At 41.2% G+C, this 23,294-nt stretch overlaps 1 protein-coding gene across 4 annotated transcripts; it reads right to left on the bottom strand.

Moving 5' to 3' along the window:
* Positions 1 to 270: 270 nt before the first annotated feature.
* Positions 271 to 22,723, bottom strand: LOC110977050 (pantothenate kinase 3-like). 4 transcript variants are annotated; one of them, XM_022230825.2, is made up of 8 exons: positions 22,578 to 22,723; positions 19,413 to 19,558; positions 10,873 to 11,231; positions 10,068 to 10,318; positions 8,945 to 9,121; positions 7,202 to 7,325; positions 6,598 to 6,723; positions 271 to 5,673 (listed from the first exon to the last, which is right to left on the bottom strand). In XM_022230825.2, exons 2-8 carry the CDS (start codon positions 19,510 to 19,512, stop codon positions 5,581 to 5,583), a joined length of 1,230 nt encoding a protein of 409 aa, XP_022086517.1. In that variant the 5' UTR covers positions 19,513 to 19,558; positions 22,578 to 22,723; the 3' UTR covers positions 271 to 5,580. The 4 variants fall into 4 exon arrangements, with proteins under 4 accessions (XP_022086517.1, XP_022086521.1, XP_022086520.1 ...); XM_022230829.2 differs by lacking the exons at positions 19,413 to 19,558; positions 22,578 to 22,723 and adding an exon at positions 16,374 to 16,662; XM_022230828.2 differs by lacking the exons at positions 19,413 to 19,558; positions 22,578 to 22,723 and adding an exon at positions 12,337 to 12,799.
* Between the last annotated feature and the right edge of the window lie 571 nt (positions 22,724 to 23,294).

The raw sequence follows: 23,294 nt of genomic DNA, 5'->3' as shown, positions 1-23,294 counted from the left end.
CAATTCTTTGTATGTATGGCTCTGGACCTGGCGTACACACCTTCATGCATGTGGCACAGGGCCTGCACAAAACTAAGTTTCTTTCAAAGTTGTGTGTAGTAATCTGGGCATTTGAAGGTCATGTTACATAATATTTCTCAAGATTTGAAGTGCTACATTCTCTCCAGCACAGTGATACATATTGAAAAATTATGCCTGATTTTGAATACAATTGTACAAAGCCAACCAATACCTTTTCCACCTAAATACAGATTCAATACCCATGCTCCCTTTCTCAAATTCCTAGTTCTTTATTCCTTTCAGTCAAACCTAATATTGTACAAAGAGTGGCCATGGACTTAGGGATTCTCCTTGCCAATCCAATTATTTACACAACCATTAAATTCAACATCGAGTCGGATTTTGTTCAGCCATTTCCTCCTTTCTCTGAAACAAAGTCTACAAAAAATAACAAGTATTACTTAATGGTGTACTTTTTACACTATTGTTTATCCCTGTAGATTTCTATTTCACTTTAAGATCTATGTAAAAAACACTCTTCAGTGTGAACAGTTTTGGTCAATTCATACCTGACATAGCCTCCACAAGAGTTTTCTGTAACCCTGAACAGTGAATGATGGAAACTTCAACAGAAAGTACCAAACTGCACATTTTTTTCAGTTACGTCAGTGCACGGCCGTGTATATAAAAAACCTGGACTTGCAACGCCTTTGTATGAAGAAGCAACCAACCAGCAGCCATTTTTATCGAGCCAAATACAAATGTGTGGGTTGGCTCCCTTCTATTGACGTCAGGAAGAACAAAGGCGGGCATTGCCAGGAAAGCTTTGTATTCGGCTCGGTACAATGGCCGTGAGTGGATTCAATGATCTCTGTAAGCTGATTAAGGGCATTGCGAGTCCAGATTTCATTGTACACGTCTGTGCATCAGTACAGATTATGAATCGCCTTTGCACACATTCACATGACTCTATCCTTCCCCAAAAAACTCAAATCTGATGTTCAGGTCCAAGATATTTTTCAACTTGCTCACCAATCCCAACTTGAACGCTTTTCCCAAGGGTTTTTCTTCAAACACACTCCGGAAATTCACTCTGGACGGAACCAGCAAATTATTTTGTACTATAAAAACAATGGAATGGTACATGTTCTGAAATGAGTGGTCCCTATCTAAAATGAGGACAAAAACACACAGATAAGCCGAGTGCTTGTTTACAGTACTAGACAAATCTTGCCTGGTGGAGCATTTCCGGAAAGAGCCACCATGTGCCAAGTGTTTAAACATAGTGTTTTGGCTACGAGGTACCAGTGTACTGTTTATTACTAAAAAATATGGATAAATACAATATACAAACTTATTATGGTGTATAACATAATGGTCATACTTCAGACGAACACATAAGTGAAGCAAATTTCGATAACACAAAAATTTGTTAGAGATGAAATGAGCTCAACTGGTGTGAATTTGCACTGCACAGATTAAATCTGATGTCACCTATTCCCATGTTTCTTTGCTTTCGCGCCAAATATGAACTGATCTCAGGAGAGACTAAGTGGGACCGGTCATTTTGCTTGGTGGATGCACTAGCACACCACCGGGCAAAACATACGGGTAATCCTCGGTGGGAAACCTGAGAAATTGCTCTGGCCATCAGAGTTGCAGATCAAAAGATCTAATCGTGCCACCATTCCATACAAAGGTTGGTGTCTCTCACATTTAAGGGAAATCACCACTGGCTAAACCAGGGGGCTAAATCCACATGGATGGTTGATTTGCCTGGGTTGCTCTGGCTTTGTGGCAGAAAAGCTGCAAACACAAAGTTATCAAATGGTTGATGGTGATTTTTTTGGTAAGATATGAAATTCTTCTATCTACACCTAACGTATTTACTTATATAATGAGCTAACAGAAGTGACTATGGTTCAATATGAACTTTTTTACCAAAACAAAAGGAATCAAAAATTGTTAAATTAAACTCAAAGCGTACCTTGATATATTCAAATGTCAATGAAATAAATAAATCAACTTGGATTATATTGGCTGTATTAAAGTTAAAATAAATTTATAAATGAATCATTTGCCAAATGAACTTTTGACCAGAGTATTGAAATAACCACCAAAATTAATATATCTCTAAACGTCATCTACAACAGTTTCTTAACTATACAATTAGGGACTAGTGGGAGTTGTGTATTAAACCAAAATATATACATGATTAAACACTTAGAAAAAAAATGACATTTTAATAACAAAGTGCATTTATTCTTGGTGACATTTTCATCTGCTGTCTAAGAACAGCGCTGTATTTTCAAACAAACAATTGAAGATGTTTAGTTACATGTAGTTATATTTTGAGGAACGGTAAAAGTTCAGTTTGTCCTGTGTTGAAAGACCACAATAACAGTGTGCACATGTTCCTCAACACGAAATTGGATACTGCACTTACTACATGTATTGCAATATTGACACTGCATAAAATAAGTACCATACTATTGGTCGCGACAGGTACTGGACAGCCTTGAAACAAGTCTAGCGCATGATTGGCAAAGCTGTGTGTAAAATCAAGTTGCTCTGGTCTATGGGTTTGAAACAGCATTGTATTCGAGTCCATCACAAGTCCTTTCACAAATCCCTTCACAAGGCCAGTCATAAGTAACAGGGTGAACAATGACAAAGGAATGTTTTTGTCACAGTTCATTGGAATAGCTTGTGAATTGGCTTAAGACTGGACTTGTGCTGGACTTATGGGGACTTGTGATGGGCTCGAATCAAACACTGGTTTGAAAGCATAACACCTATAGCAAAAGCTGTAGCATGTTAAACTGATAAGGACAGCGTGAGTGGCTCATAACCACTGTCGGTTGTGAAGCTGGTCTCTAGCTCTGCGTTTGGTGAACCTGACCTTGTATGAAAGATGTAAGAAAAAAATTCTAAGGGTGCAGTACCATTTCAGTTGAAGTACACAATTAAAAGTGACAGTCATAACTGATGTAAAAAATAAAAGGTGGCTTCCACAGGCAATATCTATTAATGAATACAATATCTGTTAACCTCAAATATCTTCCATCTGTAGAGAGAGATATTTACAATACTAGAACACAATTCATTTGTGTCTCCAATAATGGGTGATCCTGACACACAATGCATGCTTTCGACCACTCTGCTACATGAATATGTATTATTGCATTCTCGATCCACAGACCCCTAAGATTTGCCTCTTTGCAAACTGCACGCAACTTAAACCATATCAGTATCTATTCAACTTAATTTCTATCAACACTTACCAGCACTCATCTTTCCATAGGCAGTTTCTGTGCAGCCAGCCTCAAAACTACATGCAATTTACAATGCAAAACCCATTATGAATCATTACGATTCAGTACGATGTGCGCAAATTTTGCTCAGAAGTGAGGAAGTTTGATCCACCTTGTACTTTCATAAGAGTAATTCCTGGGCACACATTGTGCCTTTTTTTAAATTACGTACACGTACGTGGAGCAAGTTAGTTGCTAAGGGAAGAAAGGCGACTTAAATGTCAAATGTTTAGTAACATATGGTGTCTCAAAGCATGTTAGATTTGTGTTAGCACCATTGGCAAACATATTGTGGAGGTAGGGATTCGGTAAAATTATGTCAAACTCATATTTTCAACCCATGTACCGGTATTCCAGCTTTTCACCTGTAATGTCTGATGGAAAAGAAAACAAAAAAAAAATCAAAGTCCCCCAAGTACTTGGCACAGACATGTCTGCGTACTGTTTACATTTCTGGCAGTGAGATGTCAATGGCAGTGAACCGAAGCGCACCGGCAGTCAGGTTCAGAATTGATAAGTTGATTTAGGGCGTGGTAGAGATCCCTCTGCACTCAGAAATAACCCAGTGAGGCTCAAGCACTGAAGTTAACGAGCACATATAATGTCGCATGATTTTGGATACACAAGCACAGGTACAACAAAGTAGGGTACGATTTTCATAGTTAATATCCATGAACTCTGTACATTTTCAATTCAATTTACAATCTGGCCAACGAGGGTGCAAATTTAAAACATACATATATGCACGAGGTACGGTGCATAAATCCACTTCAAGCATACAAGAGCTCCTCACCACTGATGAGAATTCAGAGCTGGTGTGCCAGTTAGATGCCAGACACAGAAACACAAGATGGCATGTTTCTGCACGGCAACAACATCTCTTGACGGGAACACACAGCCTTCACACACAGGTTCACCCAAACTTCTGCAATTTGGGGGACAAAACACAGCATTTCACCTCTTTTTGTGTGGCCCAAAACACTACGGGGACAGAGATATGTCCCCACATTTCAGTCCTAATTCGCCTAACATAAGAAATTGTGCGCTTAACAATGTGCGACCAGTTTCTGTTAGAATGTAAAGTCTTCATGAGTGCATCAGGGGCCCAGTTGAAATGGTTTCCTCTGTTCCGTTTGCGCGTTAGGAGTTCTTCTACACACAGGGGTGTGAGTGGCCACTTAAAATTAAAGCTGAAAACAGCTAGCAAAAAGCTGAAATGTAAAAAGTTCCCATGCTTTTGGACAGACCACGTGTACAAAAAAGTTGAAATTCGGGGTCAACATCTGAACAAAAGAAGGTGAAATCAGCTAAAAAGCTGAATTCTCACACCACTGTACACAACAGATAGCTTTGCAAAATGACTCTTGACTTGTGCACACCTTTGGGAGATGCCCACAAGCAAGCACGCACAGTCAGGGCTTAGTCATAAAAAAATAAACATAACAAAGACATTACTCATAAAAAACCTCCATCTGCCATTCATGCACAAAGCCTGTACTGGCCACGTGCGGAGGCTTTGCACGATAGCCATCTTGCGGGGCAGTTCTTTTGTTCCACATGGAAACTTTCTGTGCGCATACCCTGTGGAACAAAAACACTGGCTTGCAAGATGGCAGCCATGCAAATGCTCTGTAGTTTTTCGGTAGAGCAACAGTACAGCATTCCAGAAAGGTCGCGGGTTCCAATCCCACTGCGGCACATTTTCAGTGTCCAACCAAATACGTGTGCTAAGAAACACCTATGTGCAAAAACTGTTGACACCAACAGGCACACTTTACACGTTTGACTCCACACCTCTTTTCCGACTCCTCAGTGTAGCTTTTGTCAGGTTGTGGGCCAGCCCAAGTCACCAAAAACTCCAAGTCGACAAATGAAGGGAACAAGACGTTGTCACTGTTTGTACGGAATGCTCACAGTAGATAAAAAAGGTGCCCAATTCCTGATCGGTCGGCAAAAGGCCTCACACATAACTTGCATTGGCATGAGAGTCTGTCAGAATTTGTGCGTTTGTCTTTTTGGGTTCATAATCTGCTCCGCTAGCACACTGTCTTTCTTCCGGGGCACTTCTGATTTCAGTTTTTAACCCTGCGCCTTCCCTGGTAACTGACAACAGCAGCAATTGAGTTTCATGTACAGTTTACCAGGGATGCGGCACGCCTGGCAACAGAGAAGCAGTAGCCATGGCCGGAGTGGCTGTGGAATGGGGACAAACACGGGGGCCTTCGTAATGGAACTCACGGAGCAGATGGCGTCTAGGGTTCTGAGATCATACAACTCCATTGCACACTGCACCGTTGCCATTCCGATCGCCGTCGTAGCCAATCAGTTCAAGGAATGCCCCTACAGCCCCAAAATAACCCTGCAAGGAAAGACAGATCACACAGCTAGACGGTGTCCAAAAGTTATGGCTGTGGCTGGAAATAACACTTGGACCTATGAAAGCCGTTGACTAGTGGCTGCAGCCAAATCCCATAGACGTCTGTGTTATGCTAGCCACAGCAATATACTTAGGACACAGCCTTACAACAAATGGGAGCTATCACTCCAATAACAGCATCATACTAAACTAATCACATCTGAACTGTCGTGCGGTCAATGCACCGTCCCCAGGAAATCATAGGAACCTTGGAGAAGAATTATTTTCAATGAGGGACCAGTTAGAAACTGCACTCAAAATAGGGAAAACTGCAATGCACATGCATAAAGTTTGAATTATGCCCTATCTGTCAAACGAAACATGTCACACTAGTCTACAATGATAAAGACACGTCTTTATTAGACATTCATAAATACCTCAGACAGTCTCCCTTTTCAACAACGTGCAACTTGATCGTGTATTTACATCTGATAATGCCCACTACGTAAATCACGCACTGGCACCTGGATACGAGACAGTTTAATCGATTCTGATTGGTCAAAAGTCTGTGTGCACGTGGCTTGCCACAAGTGTACCAAGTCCAGAAAAGAAAATTCTTTTTGACAAAAACTACAAAATAAACTGGATAAAGGTGCTTGGGAAAATGAAAGTAAAATTCCAGAACAAAATTGTTGGAAATCTGTCGTATATTGACTTCTTTTGACTCTCTGACTGTAAAAGGTATTTATGAATGGGAATAAATATGTGCTTGGCTGGTCTAAACTAAAGTTTAGAACTGGCCAAGCGTGTATTTATTCCATTATTTCATGTAAATATGTTTTGTGTTTACAGCATTTCTCAATGATCAGTAATGCTTATAAAAGTCTTCAGAGCTTAATCACAGCCGATTCTTCGCATCCAACGCACCTCGTGTTGTAGGAAGAGTGCCTTCAGACTGCCCTTGGACCAGAAGTCCATGGCATACGACAGAAGTTTCATGGAGATGGGATTGACTCGAAGGAAATTGCCAACAAAAACTATCCTCTCAATACCCTGAAAAGATAGGAGACACAGGAGACAAGATAGGAGCAATGCAGGGTATGTACATGTACATGTAAACAACTGGGAAATAGTTGGCCAGCTGATGGATGGAAACAAATTTCATTTGTTGGGGTTTTTTGTAATTGTTCTGTTTTGGCTTCTTTGGTCACTAAGTTTAAAATGCAAATTACAAATGCTACTTTATGGTACCCATTTTAATTTGACGGAAGTTACAGGAGAATGTTCTTTCTATCAGACATTAGACAAAACTTGTGCGCACCCTGATGCCGGCAAGCACCCTGATGACGAGCAGAGGGCACTGTTTGAAACGTTGAGTTCAAACAAACCACACAACTTGAAAAAGAAATGGATTAACTTCCTTGGTGATATGCAAACCTTACATAATTTTTTCATGTATACCATGGGATTCAAAACTAGAAGGATTAGAGTGTTGGCTCGTTGGACACGAGGATAAATCCCCAGGTCTCACCTCGTTGAGAGCCGTCATTCTGGCAATGGAGCCGATGTTGTTGGTGATGGTGACCAGTGTGGCTCGGGCCAGGTCCTTTTTGCTGGCAGCGTCCCGCTTCTCTTTGATGCTCATGGAGCAGAAACTGAAAAAAAATGAGAGAGATGTGAAGAACAGTAGTTGAAAATGCGTCCTAACAAATTACAGGTGTATGAGAACCAGTTATGCACAATAAGGGTCACACAGTATCCTACAGTGGTGTGCGTGTACAATTTTTGTACATGCAATGCAGAATCCAGGTATCTTACTGAAACAGAAATATGGTATTCCGATCCATGGTACCAGCTAAACCTGGACCATATATTCAATGACTAAAAATGCAATTATGTGAAAAATGCGTTCAAACTGCCAATTCTATTTTACATCAAAAATGCTAATCAAGAACCTTTGGATATAAACTTTAAAAAATGTTCCAGTAGCAGAGTAGCCTTGTTTTTAAGTTAAAAATCTCCCTCAAATATCTTTCAAAATCTTTCCCATTCTTTGTCCAGAAAGTCAGTTACTCAATTTGGAACTGGCTCCTGACATCAATGGTCAGGTACATGTACATGCGCATGTCCTGGCAACCAACTTTTCTTGAGCAAATGTTTCCCATGCTGTAAGGCCACGTCCAAATTACTTGGCTATGGCTTGAAATTACACACAATGGTTGCAGCCGCTACCCATAGAGTTATGTGTTTTCAAGCCACAGCCAAATAATTCAGACACACCTTAAACAATTCTCTGTGTTCAGCCCACTTTGTAAAACTGGCCCTAGATAAGCAAGGTTCCAGAGATCAACACACACTTCAAGGTGACGTGAACTTCACAGGTAACCCTATAATAACTGGCCTTCCTATTATTCATAACACAAACAGTACGCCCAACAATAAAAAGCTATCGGACTATACTTACCAGCCAGATCACTATCTGCGCAAGAACCTTACCCTATGATCCACAAAAGTAAACAAATCGCTCAAACGCACACACAGCACAGATATGGTACTGACCTTAAAAGTGTTGGGCGCACTACATGTATACATGCTAACTATGCTTATTAAGTAGCATCACCAAATAATGACGTATTTGACACTTTTTTGGAAGGGTGTGCTTAATTTCAGATAATATAATCTGAATGCTTGAGATTTTATTTGTTGGGCAAAAAGGACAGTGGTCAAAGCTGGATGATTTTGGAGGGGATGTTATCTTTAATAAGGATGATTATGCTAATAGACGTAAGATGGCTTAACAGAATATACACAATCACACATAAGACATTATTAATTTTGCAACAAGCAACATATATGCAGGTTTAACTTTTCAAAAACTGCTGAGCATTAGGCAAATGCGTTCTTACAGTTCTGAGCTCTGTTCGACAAACCGGGTACATGTAAGAGATCACAGTCTGTAGAGCTTCGCGACGTCCACATTGGTATGAAACATCTCTCACTAACAACGAACATAATAATTACAAAGATCAACAGACATTGAGAGGAGTGGGATTGAACCTAGGACTTCCGGAATGCCATACCAGTGCTCTACCAACTGACCTGTCCAGCCCTATTTTGGCGGCTCTACCCATTTGTCAATGCCTTGTCAGTTTCCCTTTACAGTTTGTTTAGCAAAGAGCACTTTTACTTCAAGTTAAAAACAAATGAAGTGCAAAAACACTTTCAACAGTTTTGCTGGGTGGTGCGCTAAAAGGATCATTTATGATGTACCCACCTGCTTGCCACGACGGAGCCGGGCAGCCCAAACCGGTTGTAGTCTCTACCGTAGATGTCCCTGACACTCTTGTCCACCTTGGTGCTGTCTCCTTGTGAGGCGAGCTCAATAGCCTCCTCAAACGTCTCGCAGCCCGTCAACAGACAGCACAGGCCAAGAAATGTACCTCCTCCCAAACTGAATGGTTAAAAATACAAGAAAGAATTGGCTCTTAAATTCAAGGTGGAGGGAAGGAGGGAAATTGGGAAAAATGTGAGAGTGGATATAAAGAAAAGAAAACAGTATCTATTATAGTCCTTGGTTTATTAAATCTGGCACAAAAAGATTCAACGAACTCCTTTATGCACCCAACTGGTATCCTCAAAAAAAAACTATGTGCGCATGCTTCACCAGTGCGCTTTACCTGGGCCCTTTGCATCCACTCATGCATGTACAGTACAAATTACACAGCAAACATATTCATCAAAACCGGGTCCACCAGACTATCCTTCTTAGGGGGTTTTGGCCTCACCAGAATACAATGCACAGGTGCTGGTAAGCCAAAGAGACACAAACAAGTTTGTTTTGAAAGACAAGAAATAAGCAGATTTGAGTCAATTTCCTGAAGCTGTTAGCGGTACGTCAAAAAACCTCCTAAACACACAGATTGACCATAGTTGCTCAGCAAAAACAGAACACCAGCCAAAATTTTGTTTGACTGCTTTTCACTGGTTCCCAGCTACATGTAACTGTTGCTTGGATTGAAATCAAATCCACATCCTCCTGTTAAACAATGCAAATGTGTTGCAAAATTTTGTTTGACTGATTTTTACTGGTTCCCAGCTACTTGTACATGTAACTGTTGCTTGGATTGAAATCAAATCCACATCCTCCTGTTAAACAATGCAAATGTGTTGCTCTCAAATCATCAAGTTTGGTCGTATCAGCAGATGGTCTATCCATCAGGAATCGTAATCAAAGACAAACGTCATTTGGAAAAAAATGTCCAAGAAGACAATTGTTCGTCAGTACTTCAAATGTGACATTCAATCCAATTCTGCGAATGACAAGAATACAATCTATTACTTTCCCTTAAATAGGGTTGAATCAGAAGTTAATAAACTTGGTCAAGCTGATGAATTACCTTGTGCCCCCAACACGCTTGAAGTTGTCCTGTGAGTACACTGCCAATATGCTGACCCCCGACCCGATGTTGACGGCGAGGTAGGGGTAAGGGTCCCGAAAGTCGTAAGGCACCCTCTCGCTGTCTTCGCTGTTGAAGGCGTCCGTGTTCCTGTAATAGTAACACTCATTGGGCAGTATCCTGTCCATGAAGTGGATGCCACGGAGCAGGCAGCTCAACTCGTCGTGTTTTTGCAAGCTCATGTTGACGATCTGGGTAGGATGGGATATCGGGGATCAAATACATACATGTGATCACGCTGAGGCTCAGAATACATCTCTTTACATATTAGGCACATCGATCCCATCTGCTTCCACACTCTTCTACAAAAACCAGTTCAAAATTTTCTCCAAATCAACAAAGCAGAGAGCTTGATGACAAATTCCTTTTGTTTGAACTTCCACGGGCACAAAATAATAGTGGCCAGGTTGTATTTTCCCCATCCTACAAAATCATATGATGTCTACGGGTAGACATTAAAGGATCTTGGAGGGTTGATGACAATATGCATACATGTATGCTAAGAAGCTGTTAAATTTGACCTAAAGGTTTCAGTCGTGGGAAGGGGGGGCCTGGACGTATATTTTGACAGCTGTAGTCCTTCATGAACTTCAAGTCTGGCAATGCAAATGTTTTCTTTCATCAAGGCAAATTGGGCTAACAAATTTTCAAATGCTGGCTTGGACCCTTGACCATGGAAAGGTAAACAATCTTACAATACGTCCCCCTCCCACCCCCTGAGTGAAGGGAAATAAGGGGCACTGACCTCTTTGAAGTCCCTCTCAAACTTGTAGGCCCCTCCACCCGTGGCGTGGATGGTGTCGGCTAGACTGGACAGCCGCTTCTCCTTCACCATGTCCAGGAAGCGGCTCATGCTGGTGGTGGGGAAGCGGATGAAGTGCAGCGAGCCCCGGTGGCCCAGCACCGTCACCTGGCGCACCTCCAGGTGGACGTCGCGGATGCCCGTGGAGCCGTAGGCCGTGTTGCAGCGCAGGTAGTGGTGGATCTTGTAGAGGGCCTCTGGCTCCAGCTCCGTGTCCTCATCCTCCAGGTTGAAGTCGGCCGGCTCGAAGTAGACCAGCTTGGCCAGGGAGCCGCCGATGTCCATGCCGAACCAGGGCATGGCTGGAGTTGGAAGTTACAGAGAAATAATTGGTGTTTAAGACTAGCTACAAGGGCTTACCATGTAAATAATTCAAGATTCAATTATTTAAATTTCCACTCAACTGAATATCTGTATATTCAGTGGTACTGATCGGACAGCTTTAGGTTAAACTTGCAATAACTGTACTGCAAAGTGAGGCAAACCTGCCCAACACTGTAAATCTAGATTTCTTTACCCAAATTTTGAGCACAACCGTTGACTTCGCACACGTGGCTTCGTTTAGTAACCGGAGGCATGTTGACAACACCAGAATGTGCGGTCTGGTCGAGACCAGAGCCAGCAAATTGACAATCAATGATGTTTCTTAATGTATGGTACTCTTGCTGGAAACTTTACAAATACCGGTAGATGACTGTACTTGTCACACCACAGTACTTATCGCAGTTGGAAACAACTCATCTCAAGAAAGAACAGGGTTTTTTTCAGAAGGAAAGTGGTCGGATTTGGTGGAAACTTTAAGAAGTACTGCCAGTTTGCTTATGCTGAGTTCAACGATGGAATGAACCTATCCACTCGCTGTCTACACGCGTATCCTGGCACAAATAGATAGTTATGGAACATAACATTACACTGCACAATATTCACACCAATGCTCATACTGTGAAAACACTTCTCCCACGCCTCAAGCTCGCGTAAGAGGATTTGGATTTGTTTTTCCTTGTGACTTCTACCAGAGCATCTGTTCCGATGAATTAAAATCAATGAATTGCCAGCTGTCCAAAAGGCAGAGAGCTCATCCACACTGGCTTACGCTGAACACAGTCGCCATTCATTTACGGTAATTCGAGTGGTAAGCGAGTTGTGAGGTTGTGTGCCTGAGGAAAAGGTACATTGTACATGTCCTGACACACTTAGCAGAGGAAAACAGATTGCAATCCAAAGAGCAGACTGTCCACTACATGTACATGTAAATGAGGTTCACAGATTACACGTGTACTCCAAATAACTTCCGAAAGTACATGTAGGTAGACTTTCTTGTAAATGCTGGTACCACCAGCGCAATGTGCTGATTGTGCCAGTACGGTTCACAACCAGTAATAAAGGATGCTCAGTTCCAACACGTACATTCAACACGCGAGGGTTTGGCACCACTGGCTCCCCAAACCCCACACAGCATTTCTGTGATTCCACTTGTGGCAACCTACTGCACAGTGTAACTGACTTGGGCGACACTCGGCACTGGCATTTTGAGTTGTTGCTGGTACATGTACATGTACCTACATGTATATTTAGCGTGGTCTGATACCTTCTTCAATCACCTGATTTTGGGTGAACAAACTGGACGGGGCTGCTTGTGTTCTTTCATTATCTGGATCATGCCTTGTGTGTATGTACATATGCCGGTCTATAAGTGTACAGAGCACACAAAGAACAGAATGCAAGGCACTGCCTGTTCACTGCACGCCTTGGACAATTCTTGGCTAGATCTATTCTTGGAAGCACAATATCTTGAGGTTGTGGTGTGAGGGAAGATCATACCATTGTTATCTTTGAAGAGGGAGGTAATTTGATTTAGTATTCAGAATCGGACCACGTACTTCATTATCAGGTGTTTTGTAATCATGAGAGTTTCTATTCTTTACAAAGTATCAGTACTGTTCTGCTGTTTACCAGGACAGGTACAACCTATTTTGCCTTTGCAAAGTACGGGACATCACACTTTTAAAATCTTCCTCTCACAAAGAACATGTCAACAAAACATGCTTTTATTGCATATATCTGAAATATACACATGTACAAGTACTTTCTAGGGTCCTTAAACACAAACATCAAGTGGACTAAATTCTTTGTTAATTTACATGTTTGGTCATTTACATGCATGCACTCAGTAACATACATATACCAGACTACTGATCTGAATCAGGGTTCCCCTGGAGTACTGATATGTGTGAGGTGGCTCAGAAATTTTGCCAAAAATCTAGTGCCTAAAAAGCCTAAAATAAATTCGATATACATATTGTCTAATAATACATTTACTCCAAATTTCCCTTCGAAAATAAAATCAATCGTGCATTCTGTGTCCTTCCTTATCATTCTGAATGATTTAAACTGATTTATTTCAACATTTGCTTTTTCCTTCCATCTTTGTCTATTTTAAGTGTGAAGTGGTACAATTCAACAGAAAAGCCTGACGTGGTCACTAAGATCAGTGATGTGGGCCGCCTCACACTTAAATAGGCAGGGGAACCACTGATCTGAACAATTCATCATTACAGGACCATGACTCATCCTGAGTCCTTAAATGAGTACCAACAAAGAGAGCGTATCCTACGTGAGTATTGTTGAGCTGAAAGTCATAATCCTGATGGAAGGCACAACTTATTTATTGTCTAAACAAGCAAAAGGTTTTTTTTTCACTTGACACTACAGCTCTTTAGCTGAGGCCAGGATCTATCTATTTGAGGTGATAATGACCATTATTGAGAGATCAGTTCAGGAAGGTCCAAAGAAAAAACCCGGCGCCACTCTTTGTCATAACTTCCCTAGAAAAAATATTCAGCACCACTCAGCTCAATCTGCGGGCAAAACCCTTCCAAAAGTCCCCTTTTTGTCCTTTGTAGAACTTTGCACGATAATTCACCACACAATGGCCACTACCACATCCCTAGAATACTGAACCTTTTGTACAGAGCTGTTTACTGCCAGTTGGAACCAAAAACACCATGAAAGAAAATACGGTACATGTGCCATGCCTGCGGGAACAAATTTTTCTGAGTGGGTGCTGAGGTTGTAAAATCATATATATCTAGGGTTTTTCGATGGATCTCTGACATCGGTGATTTTATGTTTGTGGCTTAACGTGGTCAAAGTTGGGGGGTGCTATTTTGTACACCAGCACCCCAGCCCACAAAAGTTAGGGGAGCTTCAGCACCCGCAGCATCCCTTCCCCTTTCCCACGGGCTTGACATGTACATGTGTGGGCCATAATTACATGTACGGGTATATCTCGTACTTGAACCGCAAACTTTTGGGCAAACTTTTGGTTACCCGCCCAATCAGCTTGGTGTCGCTGTCCAACATCTCTTTCCTTAATTTTAACAAGCTACACATGTCCATGTACCGTATGGCAAAAAAGAGTGATCAAGAAAAACCACAATAAATACATGTAAGTACATGTACCGGTACATGTATGAATGAACACCAATACCAAATTTAAGAAGTATTATGTTATGTTAGCTAAGCATGTGTACACTGATCAGCAATATAAACACGTTAGGCAATGAAGGTCACCTGACTGCACTTTCAATTTCGGGTTACAAAACTGGACACAAGTGAATGCAGTTATGGAAAAGGAAAGGTACAATGACTCCACTTGCCATGTGACAAACAATCAGAATTCTATCTGGCAAATCTTTACAAGTAACCAAAGTTTCAGCAAAAGGCACGTCTTTGGAGCCACCAACTTTTTGGAAGCAGTGCTGAGTGCAAGTTTTTCCCCGCCAAACTTTTGCTCAGGATGATAACAAATGTTTGTTCACCACTTGGTGACAATAGAACCAACCAGCAGTCCTGGCAATCAATTTTTTGGATCTACCAAACTTAAAGCATGTACAAGTACCATGGAGGGTGTTTCAAGGTCACTGTTATACTTTATAATATTTCATGCATACAATGCTTGCCTGTCACGCTACACCCATGGATGACAACCAAGTACATTGACTCTTAGGCTCGAACGGTACTGCATCTTTCAATACCGCGATCTTTGTGATCAAAATACAGTGATATTCACTAATACCGTGATATTCTTTGAAGTGGAGGTATAAAGTATTTGTCATCAAAAAGCAACTGCGATAAACGGCAACATTCCCTGGGCATGCCAACAACTACATGTACATACATGTACTTCTGACTTCCAGTCAGATTCTAAAAAAGCTACCAGTACCTTTACACCAAAACCACAAACAGGATGACGGGGGTTGGTTCATAAAATTTAAAGCTTTTGACTGGTGGGTTGGTGGTTGTTTAATTAACCCTAACACTCCTCAATCCTTCACCTGTTGGAGGACTGAGGAGTGTTAGGGTTAAATTTTATGTTTAGTTTGTCACCACGTCCAAGTGACAATGCAGACACGACACTGGATGACTTGTACCGCAAAAGATGGAGTGAAATATGACGATCTGGTGGCTTTCATTTATTTTCAAGGCATATAGGCAAGAATACCGTGGTATCAAAATTCCATACCATATTTGCATGACTTGCCGGTATTTTGGTACTTATGGTTCACCAGTCGGTATTTTTCGGTGTTGAAAAATACCATCACTATTCATAACACCTAAATTCTGTCTAAGCCTACTGGCTCAAAATGTGCTTCTGAAGGTCTCAACCCCTTTTTATGTCATAAAGATGTTTCCTTTTCTCAAGACATATTTGCTAATTAATAAACTCGGCCCTCTACCTACCGGTACATGTACATACATGTACATGCATTTCAAATGTCAACTTCCTACAGGAAGTCAATTCACTTAATAGGATCCCCAAGAGGATGTACAGTGTAAGTGGACATTCCCAGAAAATGCATATTTACATAACTGCTTTCTTTCCCACTGTACTATTAAGTACAAAGTTACATTTTTAATAAATAAGTTAGATACACAGGCTCCAACCTTAACACTAGACCGGCGCACAAACTCTAGCGCTAAAACTTTCCCGGGCTAGTAAAATACATTCTTTTTTTAAACTGCCCAGCTGGCTAGTAAAGAAATACCGGTACCTACCTGTAGGAAAAGTTTATCACTTGTCAGATTTGTAAAGAATACAAAAAAATTGTTGTAAAATTCATTGTGTTGTTTATGATTAATTGTAAGCTGTGAATCCTTCCCCTCTGATAGCAAGACTCCTCTGTAACAGCTGAAATAATGACGTTGAACAATGCCACTTTAGCTTTGCTACTGTATATAATGTCCAGTGGGCAAATCAAAACTCCTGCAGGCTGGCCAAACAAGCTACTGTAACCTGCTCCATGGGCTAATTAAAGAAAGAGATTAACGTTGCCACATGGCCTGGATACATCTTTAAGAACTGAAGCGGAGTAGTCCTACACAACATTGTTCTTAGGAAAATACTTGCATGCTTTGATTACAACGCATCACAGTTTACTTACATTCATAATAACAAGTCCTCGTTCCCATATCTGCAGAAAATAACTCTTTACGTGTACATGTAGCATACCGAGCAACAGCCACTACAAAAACACAGGCCTAATAGTCTGTTGGGTGGACGGGTACCGCTACTGACACATGCGAAGCACTGTGCTAAGAAAGTAAACAGATTTCAGTTCAAAGTTTGTGAAAAGGCACACATATTTGTGCAGTGTAACCTTCTGTTTAACCTCACTTGTTTGGACTTTATCTGTACTTTAAAACCCTACTCTAATTGGTTACACTTTGCACAATCACTTATCACCCTGTGTAAGATAATTCTTCACCCTAAAACTACAAAAAGCATCTCTGGTGTTTTTTTTTTTTATAAAGTACACTGTTTGCTGGGTTCACAGAATCACTGCATAGTGCCACGGGTAGTCTCGGTTCATGACGTCCTTGGTGGATCACTGTTTTGGCGCACACTGTCACTGGACAATACTGTCAGATAACCCAAGTGGGAATCCTGCAGGGTAGGGACTTTGTTCTTGAAGGGGCAAGGCAATTTCTCCTTTGCAAAGGCCACTTGTATTAGAAAATCAACTGGTCTATGGGAACATTTCAAGGGGCACTGAGGCAAAGACCAGGCGCATCAAGGCAATTGCCTCTGATAAGTTCCTGCCCCGATCCTGTACACACAAACCTGGGCTGCAATTGAAGGGCATCTTGCGAATCTTACAAATTCCCTAGTGCACGACCTACATGTACATGCACACACACCCGATTCCCAAGGCAGGTCGCAATAATCTGATAGTAATACCACTAGGGCACTGGAAGAAAACAATATTTTAGTGACAAGCTGGCTAGTGCGAGTCAGGGTACATTTCTGAAGCAGTTACATACGACATTTACATGTACATGCCTTTGTGCAGTCAGGCCAATGAGTACGGTAACTGATCAGCAACAACTTGGCTAGGGTGACAATAACCAACATTTTGTCTCATTTGCCTTTGTGTATTTTGTTTGAGAAATGTAAGACCACTGGTGCTGCCTCAATAAACACTCTCTTGCCAAATCCACTTTGTACTTGTACAAAGTGCATTATTGACAAAAAAAATCATGGCCATGTATGGCACAAAAGGATCATTCGGTGAAGAATAGTAACCTGACCTTTTTTTAGCTTTCACAGGACAGGTTTCTTCCCTGGCAATATCAATTCTTTACCCGTCTGACATTTTTTTCTCACTAAACGACAAACAAAGAAGATGACCGGCTCAATCACTAACTAGTCACACAGGTACCGGTACTCTGATCAGTATTTGAAATTCAATATTAGGAAATGCTCCTTGTATTCTGAATGACTCCATATTAAGCTCTTAATTCATTACCAACATCGGAATATCAAGCCCCTCGATGAATATCTCAAGGCTCTCTGGTACAAAATCCATCCGATGGCTGTTAAGCTGGAGTATGTACCATGTACACGTATACTGATTTGAGGGAAAAGGGATTTCAGTGTGAGCCATGAGCCAGCCAATTCTTGTCATGTCCCTAAGCTACAAGTGCTCTGACTTCAATGGGTGATCGCCGTTACTGCCACTGAGACCTCTATGGGCCTTAGATCCTGTGTGTTGGGCTGGCCCTGTGTTGAGTCCTAGACTGGGACCTCGAGTTTAGACAAACACTCGAGCACCCCGTCTTCAATGGGTAATCATCGTTACTGCCACTGAGACCTCTATGGGCCTTAGATCCTGTGTGTTGGGCTGGCCCTGTGTTGAGTCCTAGACTGGGACCTCGAGTTTAGACAAACACTCGAGCACCCCGTCTTCAATGGGTAATCATCGTTACTGCCACTGAGACCTCTATGGGCCTTAGATCCTGTGTGTTGGGCTGGCCCTGTGTTGAGTCCTAGACTGGGACCTCGAGTTTAGACAAACACTCGAGCACCCCGTCTTCAATGGGTAATCATCGTTACTGCCACTGAGACCTCTATGGGCCTTAGATCCTGTGTGTTGGGCTGGCCCTGTGTTGAGTCCTAGACTGGGACCTCGAGTTTAGACAAACACTCGAGCACCCCGTCTTCAATGGGTAATCATCGTTACTGCCACTGAGACCTCTATGGGCCTTAGATCCTGTGTGTTGGGCTAGCCCTGTGTTGAGTCCCAGACTAGGAGTGGGACCCCGAGTGCAGACACTCAAGCGCTCTGGCTTCAGCAGGTGATCGCCGTTACTGCCACTGAGACCTCTATGGGCCTTGAACCCAGTGTGTTGGGCTGGCCCTGTGTTGAGTCCCAGACTGGGAGTGGGACCTTGAGCGCAGACACTCAAGCGCTCTGTCTTCAGCAGGTGATCGCCGTTATTGCCACTGAGACCTCTATGGGCCTTAGACCCAGTGTGTTGGGCTGGTCCCGTGTCAAGCCCCAGACTGGGATTTTGAGTGCAGACTAACACTCAAACACAAAACTACATGCAAGTCACTTTCACTCACTCTTTAGCAACAGAAAGCTCCAAGTTTCATGATAGAAGATAGAAAGTCCAAAGCCTTTACTCTTCCTCTTCCAAAGTTGGAGTTTCAGTTCAGCTTTTTTGAAGAGGACATTTTCTCACACAGTTTGCAAATGAGAGAGAAACCAAATGATTTCATTCAGATGGCCAACTTTTTTAAAAAGTCCAACCATTTAATAGTCTGGTTGCATGACCATGGATGACCTAGAATGTGTAGAAATCACAGAGTAATTTCTTGTTTTGTCTATGGACACATGAACTTTTTCAAAAGGGACGACTGATTGTGGAGCAGCCATGCACAGATTTACATTTTATGAATAAAAACTTTCACAGATTGCTCAAATATTCAATTTTAAAATTTAAATATTTAATTTAATATTACTTATGGCATACAGCTACGTTTCTCAAATTAAACTGGTACCAACTATAAGTGATTATTCTAATGAAAAGCTACATTTTTGAAGAGGCACTTCAAAGTGCATTTATATCAAGCCTCTGATTACATTATGCCAGTGGTCAGAAGCACCCTTTAGAGGTGGAATGTGACAGAAACGTACCTGGATTTCTGCAGGACAATTTTCTTGTTCTCTTCATAGTGTGTTCTGTGATCTTCAATGGGACATCAGCGTCCTTGCTGTCTGCTTTCTCCGTGTTCATCTTTGCAAATACTGCAATAAGATTACTGCTGACGGAAACAGATTATCTATCAAATAAAATGTAAACAAGTAGGAGAATATTTCAATGAAATAGTTTCTTACATAGGTAGGCATTTAAGATTCAAAGAATATTTGCATCATGAAATTACCCTGTGCATACAGGGGGTACATGTACATGTACGCTGGCTTTGTGATGTAGGGAATCCAATCCCGATTCATTCGTCAACCACCAAAGATCAACTTAGATGAACAAAAAATGCACCTCTTTTTAATTAAAATCAGTTATATAACACATATCAATTACATTTTTAAAAGTACATGTTTGCAGCGTTGAACATTATAACATTTTCATTTTTACAAATATGACTGGCTCTACAAAAATGGCCCTTGAGCTTATGTGTAACAAATTGATTGAAGTGATGCCTACGGATAGAGAGGCATTTTAATAAGGATTAAATTTGTGCATTTTTTACCTCTGTTGCACATTCTATTCCCGAGATACAATAAAATTTAGAATTGATCTCTAGCAGGTGTACGAAATGGTCTGTCGCATACAGACGCATAGCATGACTGAAGGGCCTTTTTGCAGAGTGGGTCACATATATGTACCAGTATCTTGCTGCCACGTCTATGAAAAAAAAAAAACAACTGACCACTAAAGAGTCATAACCCCCCCATTACCAGCTGAAACAGAAGAGGCATAAAATACGGTACACGTACATGATGTATCCTACCATGTACTCTGTTCCTATGTTATCACGGTAACTCTATAATTGCAGCATCGGTAATTGTGAATTTGCATTGCCAGTAAGCTCCCAACCGACAAGATTTACCCAGGTAATTGACCCTAACTCCCTACCCCCTTTTTCTAACATATAACCCGAATCCTACAAATTCCTCCAACTCCATAGTGTAAAAGTTCCAAGTAAGCTGAATCCTCCAAAATTCTCCAGAGTAAGTTACTGTGCACCAGTGCCTGAATATAACCCAATCTTGGAAACTTTTAAAGGGGGCCCAGGGAACTTTAACATGTACAACTTCTGCTCGCAATGTTAAGTCATCATCATTGCCTTTTTTTTAGTTTTTCCCCTTTTTTGTGTGATTTTTTTCTTTTCTTTTACTGGTTGTACTTTTTTGTTTCTTTTTCTCCTTTTCAACTAAATACCAAAACAGAAAGGTTTTCCACTTTATTTCTCTTTTTTCTTTTCTTTTTCTTTTTTGTGTGGGGATTTCTTTTCTGAATTCTCTTTTCTTAATAACTAATACCCTGAGGATTAGTTTTTTAAAATCAGAGTGACAAATTTTGCAAGTTTCCTTAAGTTTCGGTAAGGCCAAAAAAAAAGCCTTTTGTCTCTGGTAAGCGCACATCAATTTCAGGCACGCAAATCAACTTTTTTCTCTGCGAAAGCTGCAACAGAGCCCTCTACTGTCGCACTGCCTCACCATCTTTGCAGGCAGCTTTATCTTTTAATCAGGACTATAGATATTGACGAGATGTTGAACAATGATAGCAGACTATGGATACAAAGTTGTTTGTTGTCAGCTTATAATCATAATAAAGCTGGTCGAGTCCAACAAATCCATGCATGTAGGGCAATTGTCTGTAAAATCCAACCCTGGAAGAAAAAAAAAACGCATCGCCACATCAATTTCAGATCATCAGTCTGACCAGAGACAATTTTTTTGGGACCTGAAGTTTAATAAAAGACATAACTTTTCTGAAGATTATTAATTTTTCTTCATGTCTGTCATTACCTACCATGTATCTCTTTAACAGTTATTTCTAACACTGCCCTGCCCAGGGACATACATTGCTGGGTTCTCATACTGATGTGTCAATCCGAAATGGTCAGAGGTGTCTGAAGACATGTTTTAACTGCGACAGTGCCAATTTATTTCCTTCAGAGTCAAAACAAGGGCTTCTGCACTGAAAAACTTTTTGTCCGCATAAAGCGCGCCCCAATCTCCATTACAATAGACTTGTATCAAACTTACTTTTTCCTCACCATGGCAATATATAGCGAATAATTTCAATTTTGTAGCTTTTCTTATGCAACCTGAAGACATTTGCAAGGATATACATGTATTTTGAATAAAATATTAAAAATGTCTGTTTTATGAGTTTTAATTCCCTAAGAGTTATTACCATTTCATTAAACCTGAATGACTGTTTCAGACACAGATAAAAGAACGAGTCCACCAAGAAAATGAAATCTGTGATATCCTCATGTTTATTGTTCCTTCGGAAAACACTAATTTAAGTAATAAGATGAATATCAAATCAAGGTTTCTGCTACATTTCAGATTGGGGTAAAAAAGTCCTGGGGAAAAAATGAAGTCATTCCTTGCCGGATTACTAAGTGTAAGGTGACGCAGTGCAATTATTCCCATCTCGTTCTCAACGCCAAGGGCATATTTAAGAAGACTGAAAACAAATGGAGTCAACCACACGCATGACAGATAAACATTACCACAAAATGAGGTTACAAAATTATTCTTTTAACTTAAGTTTTATCTTTATTTATCCATAATCTAAGTGCTTTAAAGGCCATCGTAGTCTCAGAAACCATTTCTCGAAACCACAATAAAGACTCTGCCTCCACTTGCATATATGCAGTATCATGTATATGGTGCACACAGAAACACAGAATTTCTGAGACACTTTAGACTTACAGAAAATAAAATGGACCACAAACAAAATCTTATCATGCTTATCGATCAAGTTAAAAAGTAAGAATTAAACACCAGCAAGGATAGGATAATTCAGGAAGGTGAGCGAGCAATCTTTATTTTGATCGGGAAATGTGATAACTAACGCGATAATAAAGTAACCCATCGTACTTGAAGTTGAAACACCGGCAACTTGCCATGTGGCAAGGTGAGCGGCGCGGGGAAGTCGGCCAGTCGTCATGGTTGACGGTCGGCCTGACCGTCAACTAAGGTTCAACTTCAAGGCAAGCCATTCAGCTTTTTGGAGTGACTGACTGTATGCACAGCAACATACTTTATTTCTTTAGTTGCGTCAACACTCCGAACGCAGCAAACTAACTGTAATTCTTTACTCACCAATCTTCACTACGGTTTTTTAGGGCTTTATTACGATAACGCCAACCAGACCAACATCACTCTAGGCCCTGTTCAACCATGTGATTGACAAACATCGTACGATTTCGATTTTTCTCAGTACGTTGTGTGCATGGCTAGTCAAAGGCCTTGACATAAGCAAACACATCCGTCGTTCTTTGAAAAGGGAACCCGACAATATGTTAATTTATCACAGCGCCGCCAACGGTAACAACTGTTCACTTGTGATTGATCACGAGATGAATAACTGGAACTCCGAACGGTACAAGTTCACGGTCCTCATCAAATGATGAATTTTTATTGTTAATGTAACACATGGTCACGAACGTGTGAACATTCATTTCAGTTGAATTAGTTGAATCCAAAATAATTGTCGGGTATTTTCTAGTTTTGGTGGAGATGGGATGTAAAGCTTTGGGCAGAATCCACACCTCCGGCCGGTGCAAGGGACACCTGGTTGCATCAGTGTGCACAGTGCGTGCAGCGCGGGGGATCAGCCCGGGGCGCGGGGGGGGGGCGTCGGACATCGATTTGTGAAGTCAGTGCACCAAGGTACGAATGTACGATTGACACAATATCTATAGTTGATTGAATGAAATGATAAAATAAACGACTTCGCACGTATAGCTGATGTGGCTACCTTCACTACTCACCAAAAATTGGCAACCATCAACCAACCTGGCTTTCCGGGGGCCCCAG

The sequence above is a fragment of the Acanthaster planci genome, linkage group LG13 (assembly GCF_054643075.1).
Source record: "Acanthaster planci isolate LZ-2023a linkage group LG13, COTS_SCS, whole genome shotgun sequence".
NCBI classification, from domain to species: Eukaryota; Metazoa; Echinodermata; class Asteroidea; order Valvatida; family Acanthasteridae; genus Acanthaster; species Acanthaster planci.
Note: the sequence above shows the minus strand (reverse complement) of the source record. Positions and strands in the feature narration are given on the sequence as shown.